Below are 13064 nucleotides of genomic sequence, written 5' to 3' on the forward strand. Positions count from 1 at the left end.
AACTATCAAAGTGATAGTTCTCACATGGTATAAGAGCCATAATTTTTTTTTAATGATAACTTACTTTTTTTTTCCCTTTTTTTACCATGACTACTGATGCTGGTTCTGACTACACTCCTGGTACTCCACCAAACTCTTCTGCTATGTTTGGTATTCACCATTCTGATTCACCTACCACCATTCTGATTACCCATCTGTTAAGTGGAGATAACTATGCCTCCTAGTCTCGAGGAATGAAAATGGCTTTACGAGCAAAAGATAAGTTCGGCTTCGTTGACGGTTCTATTCAAAAACCAACAACTCCCATTGACTTACATGCATGGGAAAGATGTAATGACCTTGTGTCAAGCTGGCTCTTCCACTCAGTCAATCCCGACATCTATCAGTTCATTCTTTACAATGAATCTGCTGCAGAAATATGGCAAAATCTTTATAAAAGATTTCATCAAACAAACGCGCCTAAGATTTTTCAACTTAAGCACGCTATTTCCACCTTGAAACAGGAAGGTTCGGATGTCTCAACTTACTTTACTCTTCTCAAATCACATCAGGATGAGCTTCAATCTCTCTTTGTCATTGTGGTCACGAAAAAGCTCTTATTGACTGATCCAATCAAGATCGGGTCATGGAGTTCCTTCAAGGACTCCATGATCGATTTGCCGCTATTCGGAGTCAAATACTCCTAATGGATCCTTTTCCATCGGTCCTCAAAATTCATAGCATGGTCAAGCCAGAGGAGATTCAACAAAACTTAACGAACTCGGATCTCGCAAGCTCGGAAGCCGCCACTCTTGCTGCCTGACAACAGTCCTCGGGCGGACGGTTTGATCGGTCCGGTCGTCCAGACCGAACCCGACCAAAGCAAACCCGACCCTACTGTGACACCTGTCACCAGCATGGTCACCTCCAGGCCAAGTGTTATAAACTACATGGCTACCCGCCACGTCAGCGTCCAAATCAGCTAGCCAGTTCGGTAGTTAGCGGTTCGGTTTCTGAACCATCACAACAGGGGGCCCCTTCAGCGACTTCCATGACCCAAGAGCAACACCAGCACCTTCTTCGTTTATATGAACAAGGCAATGCTGCTGGAGGCACCCCGGTTATGGGCACCACTGACCCGTTAGTCAACCTCGCAGGTATTTCTTCTTATTCATTACCATGGGTCATCGACTCGGGCGCCGCTAAGAATATTTGTGCGATCCTATCATTTTTCTTCATATACTAAAGCACCTCCACATTTTTATGTTCGATTACCGGATGGATCACGGTCTCGTGTTCTTCACATCGGATCCGTCCTGTTTACTAAAGACTTTTTTCTACTTAACGTATTACATATACCATCGTTTAAGTTCAATCTTATTTCAGTTTCTGAAACTACGAAATCTCTTGAATGTGATGTTACATTTAACTCAAAGTCTTGTGTATTTCAGGATCCATTGACAACAAGGACGATTGGACTTGGTGATTCATGACGGTCTTTACTACTATCGCACGGAACCTAGGATATGTTCTACTTTTGTTTCTAGTGTTTTTAGTAATTTGGATTTATGGCAATGGCGACTTGGCCATCCATCTTTAGATCTTTTTAATTTTATTGCTTCTAAAAATCCATGTATAAAGAGTGGATTTATTAATAAAATTCCGTGTGATGTTTGTCCCGTCTCTAAACAACCACGTCTGTCTTTCTCTTCTATTACATCGACTTCGTCTCGGCCTTTTCAATTGGTCCATGTTGATTTATGGGGACCGTTTAATATTTCTTCCAATTCCGGTTGTCGATACTTCATCACCATAGTTGATGACTACTCAAGGGTTACTTGGGTATATTTATTACATTCTAAATCGGAAACCTTTAAAATACTTTCCAATTTTATTAATTCGACGATCACTCAATTTTGCTTTCCCATTTCAAACATTCACTCGGGAAATGGTGAGTCTCTTTTTCCACAATTACAAACCATACGCTCCGACAATGGTTCGGAATTCCTTTCTCACGATCTTCAACTTTTATTCCACAATAAAGGAATAGTTCATCAAAGGAGTTGCGTCCACACACCTCAACAAAACGGTGTGGTAGAACGCAAACACCGTCACATTCTCGATGTGGCTAGGGCGCTTCGTTTTCAAGCCCACTTACCACTTAAAATTTGGGGAGAATGCGTCCTCACGGCCGTCTACTTGATAAACAAAATCCCAACACCCATTCTCAACGAAAAATCCTCTCATGAGGTCCTCCTCGGCTCTCCGCCATCTCTTGACCATCTACGAGTGTTCGGTTGTCTATGTTATGCGCATATCACAAACATCCGACACAAATTCGATCCCCGCGCATTGCGAGGAATGTGTTGGGTTTTACACCCTTATACTAATGTCTATAACAGAAATAAGACATCTCATGTCTACATTAGTATTCCCAGGATCACATGCATAAGCCCATAATAATACTAAGTAAAACTAGAAAGATGAACCTTATTCGCTAGTTTTCTCTCGAACCTTTCCAATTGCTTTTGAGAAGACCAAGAGCTTCAAACGTAGCTCCTCTACTTGGGACACGAGCAATCAACTTGATCTCCCACATTGTTGTTAGCTAGCACACCAATGGTGGTTGGAAGAAGAACACATTTCTTCTTTGACTAGATAGATAGTAATGGGAATTAGCTCACTTTCTCCTCACTACTTGATGTCGTAGAGTAAGAAAACTTAGAGAGAAATTTCACACCTTATTATCTTCCCTAAGAGTGTTTATATAGAACCCTAATAAGAATCCACCTCCTTTTAGGTTTCCTAAAACACCCTTTAGAATAAGATTTAAGGAAATTGTCGAAAATAGCAACTATTGATATTTTCTCAATTCCCTAAGGAGATGACGTCCAAACCCAGCCAAAATTAGCAGATTTAATGTTCATAACATAAGGAAACGTCCATCCAAAAATCAGCCCAATCCGAGCCCTAAAAGTGCCCGAATCTGCCTAGGCCCAAAAATCCTATTTTTGGCCCTTTTGTACTATCTTTGCCTAATTCCTTTTTAGGCCTATGATATATGTTTATGGGGCATTCCCATTGTTATATCTCACTCCCACTAGTCATATCCTAGATCAATTTGACACTCTTGTGTGTAACCCGTTGTAGGATCTGATTGAAGTTAGCCGCGAATTACTTCGTAATTCGACGATCGTAGTTGGTTTCTAGCTTAAACTCTACGATCCCTAAATCAATCGGACTTGATGAACTTCTACATCTATTGTCCTATCCGACAAATTTTTCGCATTGTCACCTTGGTCGAAGGACATCTCCTTCAATTCCTTCAGAATGTTTGTCGGTTATCCTAACGATCAAAAAGGGTACCGTATCTATGACTTGATTAGTCACAAGATTTATACATCTCATTACGTCACCTTTCAAGAAGATCGATTCTCGATGCAACAGTTTGATCGGCCAATCTCTTCGCCATCGTTCCCTTTCTTGACAATTCCAGACGATGGATCGTTCGGCTACACTCCTGACCAGGGGTTCGCTCTCTGTCGGCACCCCGATCTCCTGGTCCAGTGGGGCCGGTCCAACCCACATCACCGACACCACACTCTGTCGGCAACCCCTCGGCTACTTCGCAGGGGGAGCCCCTAACGATTCAGCGTTCCCTTCCGGACCTAGATCCCTTTCGAGTAAACCTTCCAGGCACCCCTGGAATTCAAGGAACTCCTCCCACTCAGAATCCTCTTACAGGCACCCCTGAAGTTCCAGGCACATCTGCCTCTATAGGCACTCCTGCCTCTGTCTCTGCCTATACAGGCACTCCTGCCTCTATCTCTGTCCATACAGGCACTCCTGCCTCTGTCTCTGCCTATACAAGCACTCCTGCCTCTCCAAATCATACAAGCACACCAGCGTCATGCGACACCACTAATCTTAGAGGCACTCCTGTCTCAGACACGGTGGATCCCTCTCTGCCGATTCGTCCTATTCGTGATCGACGACCTCCGGCATATCTCCAAGATTACGATTGTAACACTATTTCTCTCCCCTTTTCCAAATCCAAATCAGATACTCCATACTCTCTCACTGATTTTCTATCCGTTGATTCTTTTTCAACCTCTCACAAAATCTTCTTAACATCGGTTCTTTCTCATTCCGAACCAACCTCTTTCACTCAAGCCATGACCTCCCTGCATTGGAGAGAGGCCATGGCTAATGAGATTAAAGCTCTTGAGTCCAACAACACTTGGACTCTCACCCATCTTCCACCTGGAAAGAAACCAATTGGATGTAAATGGGTCTATAAAATCAAATTCCGGGCCAATGGGTCCATTGAGCGCTACAAAGCTCGTCTGGACGCAAAGGGATATACTCAGATCGAAGGTCTTGATTACAATGACACCTTTGCACCCGTCGCCAAATTAGTCACAGTGCGAGTCCTTCTCTCCATCGCAGCTGTCAAAGGATGGTCCCTTCATCAACTGGACGTCAACAACGCTTTCCTCCAAGGAGACTTGGATGAAGAAGTTTTCATGAAACTCCCACCTGGATTCTCACCTAAGGGGGAGACAAGAGTATGTCGGCTTAACAAGTCCCTTTACGGACTCAAACAGGCATCACGTCAATGGTTCTCCAAGTTTTCGTTTGTTCTCCTCAAACATGGATTTGCCCAATCCCTCTCTGATTATTCACTCTTCACTTATCGTAAGTCCTCCACTTCACTATATGTTTTGGTTTACATTGACGATATAATCATCACAGGAAATGACAACGCTACCATTTCTTCTCTCAAGGCATTTCTCCGTTCTGCCTTCTCCCTCAAGGATCTTGATCGTCTTCAATACTTTTTGGGTATTGAGGTCTCTCGATCTTCCAAGGGCATCTTCCTATGTCAACGCAAATACATAGTTGACATTCTCAAAGACTCCGGCCTCACTGCCGCCAAAGTTTCTCCATTTCCCATGGATTCAAAATCAAAACTTGGTCCCACTGATGGCCAACCTATCCAGGATCCTTCAGTTTATCGCCGCCTTATTGGCTGCCTTATTTACCTGACAGTTACTCGTCCTGACATCACGTATGTTGTCAACAGTCTTAGTCAGTTCATGCAGGACCCACGCTCCGCTCATTTAGATGTCGTTCACCGTGTTCTTCGCTACCTAAAAGGTTCCATTGGAAAAGGAATCATTTTGTCTTCCTCCAGCAAGTTACTTGTTTCAGGGTTTTGTGACTCTGATTGGGTTGGATGCCCCACAACCCGTCGTTCAATTACGGGCTATCTAACCATGCTCGGTTCAAGTCCGATTTCTCGGAAGTCCAAGAAGCAACACACAATTGCCCGATCATCTGCGGAAGCCGAATATCGGGTTCTCGCTACTCTCACTTGCGAGCTTCAATGGCTCAAATCACTTCTTCTTGATTTTGGCATTAATCACTCATCTCCTATGCCAGTCCATTGTGACAATCAGGCTGTAATTCACATTGCAGAGAATCCAGTATTCCATGAACGAACAAAGCATATAGAAATTGACTGCCACTTGGTTCGCGAAAAGATAAAAGGCAAGTTGATATCTCCATAATTCACCCTCTCATCGGAACAACTCGCAGATATCTTCACGAAGCCACTTGGTGCAGACGCTTTCCGAGATACTATTGGCAAGTTGGGCCTCATTAACATTTTGGCTCCAACTTGAGGAGGAGTGTTAGAGATATGGATATGGATCGACCACCCGATCCATATGCCACACACGACCGACCCGGTCAACCCAAGAGAAGACCGGTTCCACCTCCAGAAGACTCCCTCTTTGTATTTAGATTAACATAAATCTTTTTATATGTTTATCATAGATTTACCCTAACTGTATTTCCTTTTACTATACATACATGTAACCCTCAATGTAATCAATACAAGAGAACAATTAATCTCTATTCCCTCTTTACTAATTCAGCATCTCTCTCTTTGTTTCTCACGTTCTATCTCTATCGAACTATCAAAGTGATAGTTCTCACATGGATTCAAGCGATATTAATGGGAGAGACTGCTAGAAATTCATAAAGATATGTAAAATCATATTCTTCTGATGAAAGATTTGTTAATTTTTGTATTTGATATTTAGGTTTAGATGTGTTAAAGAAGTTGGAGAAATTTTGTTGTGGTTTTGAATCAGTCCTTTGAATATTTTTCTGTAGATATAGATTCAAGTTGTTGTGGTTTTGCCGGTGGTGGTGGTTTTGCTAGTGGTGGTCTGCTTGTTTTACTTTTGGTGGTGGTGGTGGTCTGGTTGGTTTGCCGGTGGTGGTGATGGTTGTTTTGCTTTCGGTGGTGGTGGTTTTGCCCGTGGTGGTAATGGTGGTCTGCTTTTTTGCTTTTGGTGGTGGTGGTGGTGGCCGGTTGTTTTTCGGTGGTGGTGGGTGTGGTCCGGTGGGTTTGCCGGTGGTGGTGGTGAAATTCTTGAAAGGGAGAGGATTTTTTTAAGGGTTATTTTGCAAAAGGGTCATACATAATTACTGGGTTTTGCGAAAGGGGCTTGACCTTTTATTTTTTTGCAAAGGGGTCGTGGACTAGTGTTGACCAATTAAGTTCTAACACCACTAAATCTTAATACCGTTAATCTAACTCCATTAATTAAAAATATATTGTTACATTTAAGAAACTTATACGATCTTGTCACTAAACTCGCAAAGGTGGAAAATTAAGACATCCACCTTGAAAAGTATTATTTTTCCAGATTTTTTTGCATTACACATTTAAATAATGAATTTTTTTATCTAATACCTAATGAATAAATAATATAAACAAAATATATTAATGTGGAATATAAAAAGCAAAATATCAACTCCGGCATAAACATGAGAGGAAAAACCTAAAAGCACATGAAGATAACTGATGAGATATGAAAATGTCCCATCTGAATCTCTTAACTCATGTCAGTTAGTCCAATTCGAGCAGTTACTCTGATAAATTACGTGTTTTCCTTGTTCAGGTGCATTCTACGGAAATCAATGTCAAAAATGGATAAAATCATTAGAAAGACGTGTTATGGTTACTTTGTTCATTTGGAGCTGGTAGTGTGACCAATGTTGATACTCGGATGAAAGTAGAGTCAAAGACGGATCCGTAGGTGAAAACGAAAGTCAAATCGGAGTCCGTACGAGCAATTTAGGCCAAGTCAAAGTTTGAGTCAAAATCAGTCGGGCTAAGATCAACACAAATCTTTTAGAGACACGTGACGCGTAGTGGAGGAGGATCTGATGGTTCAGATGGGTTGCGGGCTACTTTCGGTTACCTGGAGTGGTATCTCAGGTGTTCCTGTTATCTTAGATGCAATACACCCGCGCTCACCATACTCCTTTATACTGGTTTAGACATTGGCCTTAGGGTATCGAGCTCATAGGATCTTTAAAACAATCCAGAAACTCGATTTTTATTTGGGCATTCCGAAAGGGAAAGTGTCATACAATTCTTTAAAAAAAGGCCGCCTCGAGAAGAGGAAACGTTGCCTCAGGTTGGACGGTTGCAATTTTGCATAGTTGGCTGTCACTGATGGGCCTAAAAGGTTACCCTAAATAGGTCTACACCCGCAAGTGCACGGGTGTCAAGTTGTAATAAATTCCGGTAAGACCGGTTCGTTCCTCAGAGACTAAGTCAATCTATTCTGACTCTTATAACTAATTTGGATTTTCTTCAGATTTTGATTTTCTTGTAATTTCAAACAATAATACTAACAAAGACAAATAATAATGGTAAATGATTTTATGGGAGAAGTAGCCTAGGGTTCAGAATCCATTCTAATCATGCATAGACCTCGAATTAAATTTTATATCTTTTATGAATCAAAAATACTAAGTTCTTATCAACTCTAACTATTATCTATCAACTAGCAAGTATCCACCATTAAAGAACCTAACCTAAAGATGGTGGATCAAGCTTCAAGAAGCATAGGTAATGAAAGACAAGTCACGATTTAATGATCGATTAACAACTAAGAAGTATAAATCATTAAAGGTGTCAATCTAAATATGATAAATCAACTCAAGAATATTAATCGATGAATAAATCATGAACAAAGTTTGAAAGAAATCAATACATGAAGCATTTAATTTATCAAAATAATTGTGTAATATGCATAATTAGAACTTCATCAAAACCCTAGACTAAATGAAAATTAGCTACTCATCAGTAAAGAGATCATAATCATGGTGGGATAAATGAAAAATAATAACATTAAAGAAAGAAAAAGAATCGGAGAAGAAAACACCTTTTTTCTCGCAAATTTCCCTCTGTGCAGCCAAACAGACCCTTAGGGAAAATAATTTTCTCGTCTTCCCGGAAACGATTTCCTGGTGAGAAAATTATTTTCCTCGACTGGTTTTTCTCTCTCTCTACTGTTATCTCCTTCTTTCTTCCTCTAAACTTTCTATTTCTCTCTCTATAAACCAGAAATGTACTCGCTCTTTCTCTCTCTAACCGAACAGTAAAGAAAGGAGAAAAAAAGATAATGAAATTTTCTTTTTGAGTTTGATAAAATTGATTCAATCTCTCTCTCTCTCTCTCTCTCTTAACTCTTTCTATCTAATCTTCTCTCTCTCACAAAGTAAAGAATTAAAATATGAAAAAGAAACAAAGACAGAAAAAAAAATTCAAACTCTCCCTCTCTCTAGCTCTCGGCTTTAACAATGGCCGATCTCCTTCTCTCTCTCTCTAACTCTTTTTTCTTCTTCTTTAGCCGTGAGGAGATGTTAATGGTGGTCGGTTCCCAAAACTCAACTCGCCCCTTTGGTTGATGAAACTCCCTGTCTCTTATAGCCGAGACCCCTAAAGCTTCCTCTCTCAATCACCACGATTCTCTTCACTTTCCATCTCTGTCTCTATTTCCTTTCTTCTCTCTGTCTATTAAGAGAAAGAAAAATATTTCTTTCTCTTTAAAAAAATCTCCATCTCATCTTCCTTCTATCTAACCAACCGGATGATATATCCTACCCTTTATAAGATCCGTGTACTGTTAGTGTGCAACTCTTTGTTGCTGACCAAGGTCATCGAGAGTTGATGAGATACGCGTACAACCATTAGATTCGCGGTTACTTGTTTAGTGACCGTTAGATGACAGCTGATAGGCGGTTACGTCTTGGATCCTCCCGGATTATCTTTTATCTTGCATCAAGTTACATTGAATCATAATCTGGAAGAGATCCCGAATAGCACCAGCGTGTGACCACAAGTGTACCGAAAAATTCGAATTCCTGCTCTGGATTAGCGCCATGTGTCACAGCTAACTTTTGATTAACGGATTTGGACCCATACTTTGATCCGTTCTATCTCGCTCATCTGGACTCCGATTTGACTTCCGTCTTCGCCGTTAGGTTCGTCTTGGACTCCAGTGTTCATCCGAGTACTAAAACTTCCAGAATATTCTTATCACAAAATGAACGAAATGCCCCTCAAGTGTCTTTCTCCCGATTTTAGCTATTTTTCACACTGAACTCCGTAAAAGACACCTGGGAAAGAGAAATAGACAGTTCATCAGAGTAACTGCTCGAAATGGACTAACTAACCCAAGTTACAAGATTCAGATGGGACATTTTCATGTCTCATCAAACATCCCCAAACTTAGATTTTGCTAGTCCTCGAGCAAAACAGAAAAATAAAACCAAGCTCAGTTCATCACTTTCGTAGGGAATCACGATTGCACTTAGCCCGTGCAACAAGCCGTTAAACCTCTAGGTTACCCTAGAGGACGAGTTTTGTCTCGTGAGGGTTTGCAGTGAATCTACCCACAAAATTCAGAAATTTCAAAAATGCAGAAGGGTCAAAATATGATATGGACTAAAAATGTTTATCCGGTAGGTTTTCGAAAGTTAATAGAAATGAAATCCAAGTCAACCAGATCATACAAATGCTAAAAATCCATTCACTAGTAATCTAGACTCGAAATGCACGTGACCAGCCAATATGAGTATCATTTCAGTTCCAAAAAGACAAGACCTCGATTACCCGCTCAATACATTTCGCCTCAACTACTGCCTCACGGTCATACACTCAAAAATTTAAGTCAATCAGAAATGGTTCACTCAATGTGCGAGTATGAGTATGAAAGAAAACTCAACACATTACAAAAGACGGACTAAATTTTTCGTAAACGACTGATCTCATAGGAAGGAAACAACTACTAATACGGAATTGGGAAGCTAACCAACTCTTCTCACCTGATTTACTTTCTAACAATGCTTCCTAGAGGTCGATGAACTAGAACTCCTCAGAACTCGACGTCTTCAAATCTTCAAGAACTACTTTGGGATAAACATTTTTTTTTCTTTGATTTTTCTATTTCTATTTTTTTTTTATAAGACACATAATACACAATCACTTTCTTGGTAACTCCTCTTTCCTTGGGTAGGGTAGAATTCTCTAATATTTTGCTTCATGCCTTATTCTCAGGGTTCCAAATGATGGATGAAGTTCCTATCTTCCTCTAGTTGACACTATTTTCAAGTTTCCAGACTACAAGAGAAAGGTTCGCTTCCTGATGACATCCCTAGTGGTTGTAAAATTTGAACTCAGGAGATCAAATGAGTTCTTCTTTCGAAATTGCGAGGTTAAGTAGCTCTTCACTCTACTTCTGAATTAGCTCAGAAGAGGTCACTCAAAACAACAAGAAAGGCTCAGAATCTCACATAGGTTAAGTCTCCACTAATGATCGATTAAGTTCTCTCAGAAAAGTCAACTCTTCACCTATCTAACACTCACATGGCTAGTGCACAGACAACTTCAAGACTCGAAATGCGTGGAAAAACCTTTAGCAAAAGTGTAGTACAACAAACTAGACTCTATGGCCATTAACAAGCAAAAACAACTAGACTCACATTTTCAATCCAAAAATTAAAAATTTTGAACCCTTTTGAATTTTTGAAGTAGGAGCTGTCTACATTTTGAACCCTCATAACAATCATAGTTCAAGCTTTGTTACGAAGTAGGAGCTGTCTACATTTTTAAGTGAAATTGACCAACCTGACTGTCTTCTAGATTTTGTTTAGGTTGCTTGGTTGAGTCAGCTTGATTGTGGTTGTTTTCCTTCTAGGATCTTCGTAGTGCTTCCTCGGTTTCGATTCAAAAAGAAAAAAAAAGATGGATAGATCATGGTTCCAAAATAATGACAGAAGAGATGGGAGTTCTTCAAATCTACCGTGGTGGTATTTAGCAAATGGTCAGAATAGTGTTTGTCATCCTAGATACAATGTGCATAATGATGGTCATAGGGATTATTATCAACCTCAAGAAGGTTATGAACCACATTATAGATATCCTGATAGATCATCTTACATGCATTATAGTAGAGAGTCTTATGCTCCAAATGTGTCCCAACCTCAATGGGATAACATTGAAATTAATGACCCTTACATGCATTATAACGAAGAGTTTTATGCTTCACACGTATCTCAACCTCAATGGGATAACGGTGAAACTGTTAACTCTTCCTCTTTATTGCACGAAACTATGAGTATGCTAGCTAGGAGTAATGGAGAGTCTTATACGCCACACGTGTCTCAACCTCAATGGGGTAACGGTGAAACTGTTGACTCTCCATCTTTTGCATCATCTTCGTTGGTTGAAACTATGAGTATGTTAAGGAGGATTAATGAAGAGTCTTATGCTTTAAACGTGTCTCAACATCAACGGGATAACATTGAAACTGTTGACTCTCCATCTTTATCATCAACTTCGTTGGACGAAACTATAAGTGATCTTCAAAAGAGTTGTCAGACTTTAGAACAAAAGACCGACAATATGTGCAGAACTATACAAGAAATGCTCAATAGGAGAACTAGTATTATAGAAGAGGATTACCAGGATAATATATAGTACAATACACAATACCCTGTGTGTGATGACGAGGTTACAATTTTAGAGGACTATAGTTCTCCTGAAAACATCGTTATTGAGCCCAAAATATCAGAAACGGTAGAGCCCAATATTGAAATATCCTCTCAGTGTGCTGAGTTTGAATCAGACCAAAATGAAGAGGCTGCTAGAGTTGAAGATGATAAGAAGCCGAAACTCCCAACTGAGGATGATGAACTTTGGTTGACCAATTTGCTAAATGAGAACATTAACTCGCCTGACCTAGGCAAAGATTTAGAGTTCTTTAGGGACACCGATGATAACATGATAAAAGAAATTATCGAAGGACTGTCTAACTCGACTTCTAGGGACTGTGAGTCTGATAGCAGGGTTTCTCCATTGAAGGAACCCAAAGTACCTGTTTTAGAGATCCCTAGTTTAAGTCCGGGTGTCATTGATACTCCTCTAGATTGCTTTGTATTTTGTCCCTCAAAACCATGTGTAGATTTTGAAGCACTCACTCCCTCTGTCGATCATCCATATGAAGATCCCTTATATCCGGTTTGTACTTTCTTTAGTGCGGTGCCAAACTTAACGACCTTATTGTCGTCTAAGTTTGGGGATTGCCTTACTTTCTTGATAGTCTCACTTACGCTCTCACCAATTCACAAAAATGTGAGACTATCGTTCACTGAAAATATTGTGTTTTGGGTGGACCCACAGATGTATCGATTATTGGTTTACAGTTAGTCACGCTTTTGTAATCCAGTAGGTATTATCTTTTCAATTTTTCGAATCATCTGTTTCGTCTGGCTGAAGACGTTAAACTTAGCGCTTTCTAGGAGGCAACCCACGCTTAGGACTTCCGAATCAGGTAATATCTTTCCGTTATCTTATTATTTTTACATAGTCTTCAGAACATTGAGGACAATGTTCGATTTAAGTTTGGGGATAGGGGATTGAATTTTTTGCTAAGTCCTTATTTCGAAAATTCAAAAAGGGTTTAAAATTTTTCAAAATTTCTAAATTTTTGGACTGAAAAAGTGAGTCTAGTTGTTTTTGTTTGTTAATGGTCATAGAGTCTAGTTGGTTGTACTGTGCTTTTACTAAAGATTGTTTCACGAATTTCGAGTCCTGAAGTTGTCTGTGCACTAGCCATGTGAGTGTTAGATAGGTGAAGAGTTGACTTTTCTGAGAGAGCTTAATCGATCATTAGTGGAGACTTTACCTATGTGAGAATCTGAGCCTTTCTTGT

At 40.1% G+C, this 13064-nt stretch overlaps 1 protein-coding gene across 1 annotated transcript; it reads left to right on the top strand.

Annotated features, from left to right (window-relative positions):
* The first annotated feature begins 239 nt into the window (after window positions 1-239).
* Window positions 240-686, top strand: LOC147566402 (uncharacterized). The gene has a single exon (XM_086654463.1). The coding sequence runs from the start codon at window positions 240-242 to the stop codon at window positions 684-686; it is 447 nt and encodes a 148-aa protein (XP_086510589.1).
* Window positions 687-13064: the final 12378 nt, after the last annotated feature.

This window comes from Eschscholzia californica, unplaced genomic scaffold (assembly GCF_041429995.1).
Source record: "Eschscholzia californica isolate CP2 unplaced genomic scaffold, dmEscCali1.0.p SCAF_1, whole genome shotgun sequence".
NCBI classification, from domain to species: Eukaryota; Viridiplantae; Streptophyta; class Magnoliopsida; order Ranunculales; family Papaveraceae; genus Eschscholzia; species Eschscholzia californica.

Bases quoted from the DNA above. Each gene is read 5' to 3' on its own strand.
- LOC147566402 (XM_086654463.1), top strand. From the start codon at position 240: ATGGCTTTACGAGCAAAAGATAAGTTCGGCTTCGTTGACGGTTCTATT.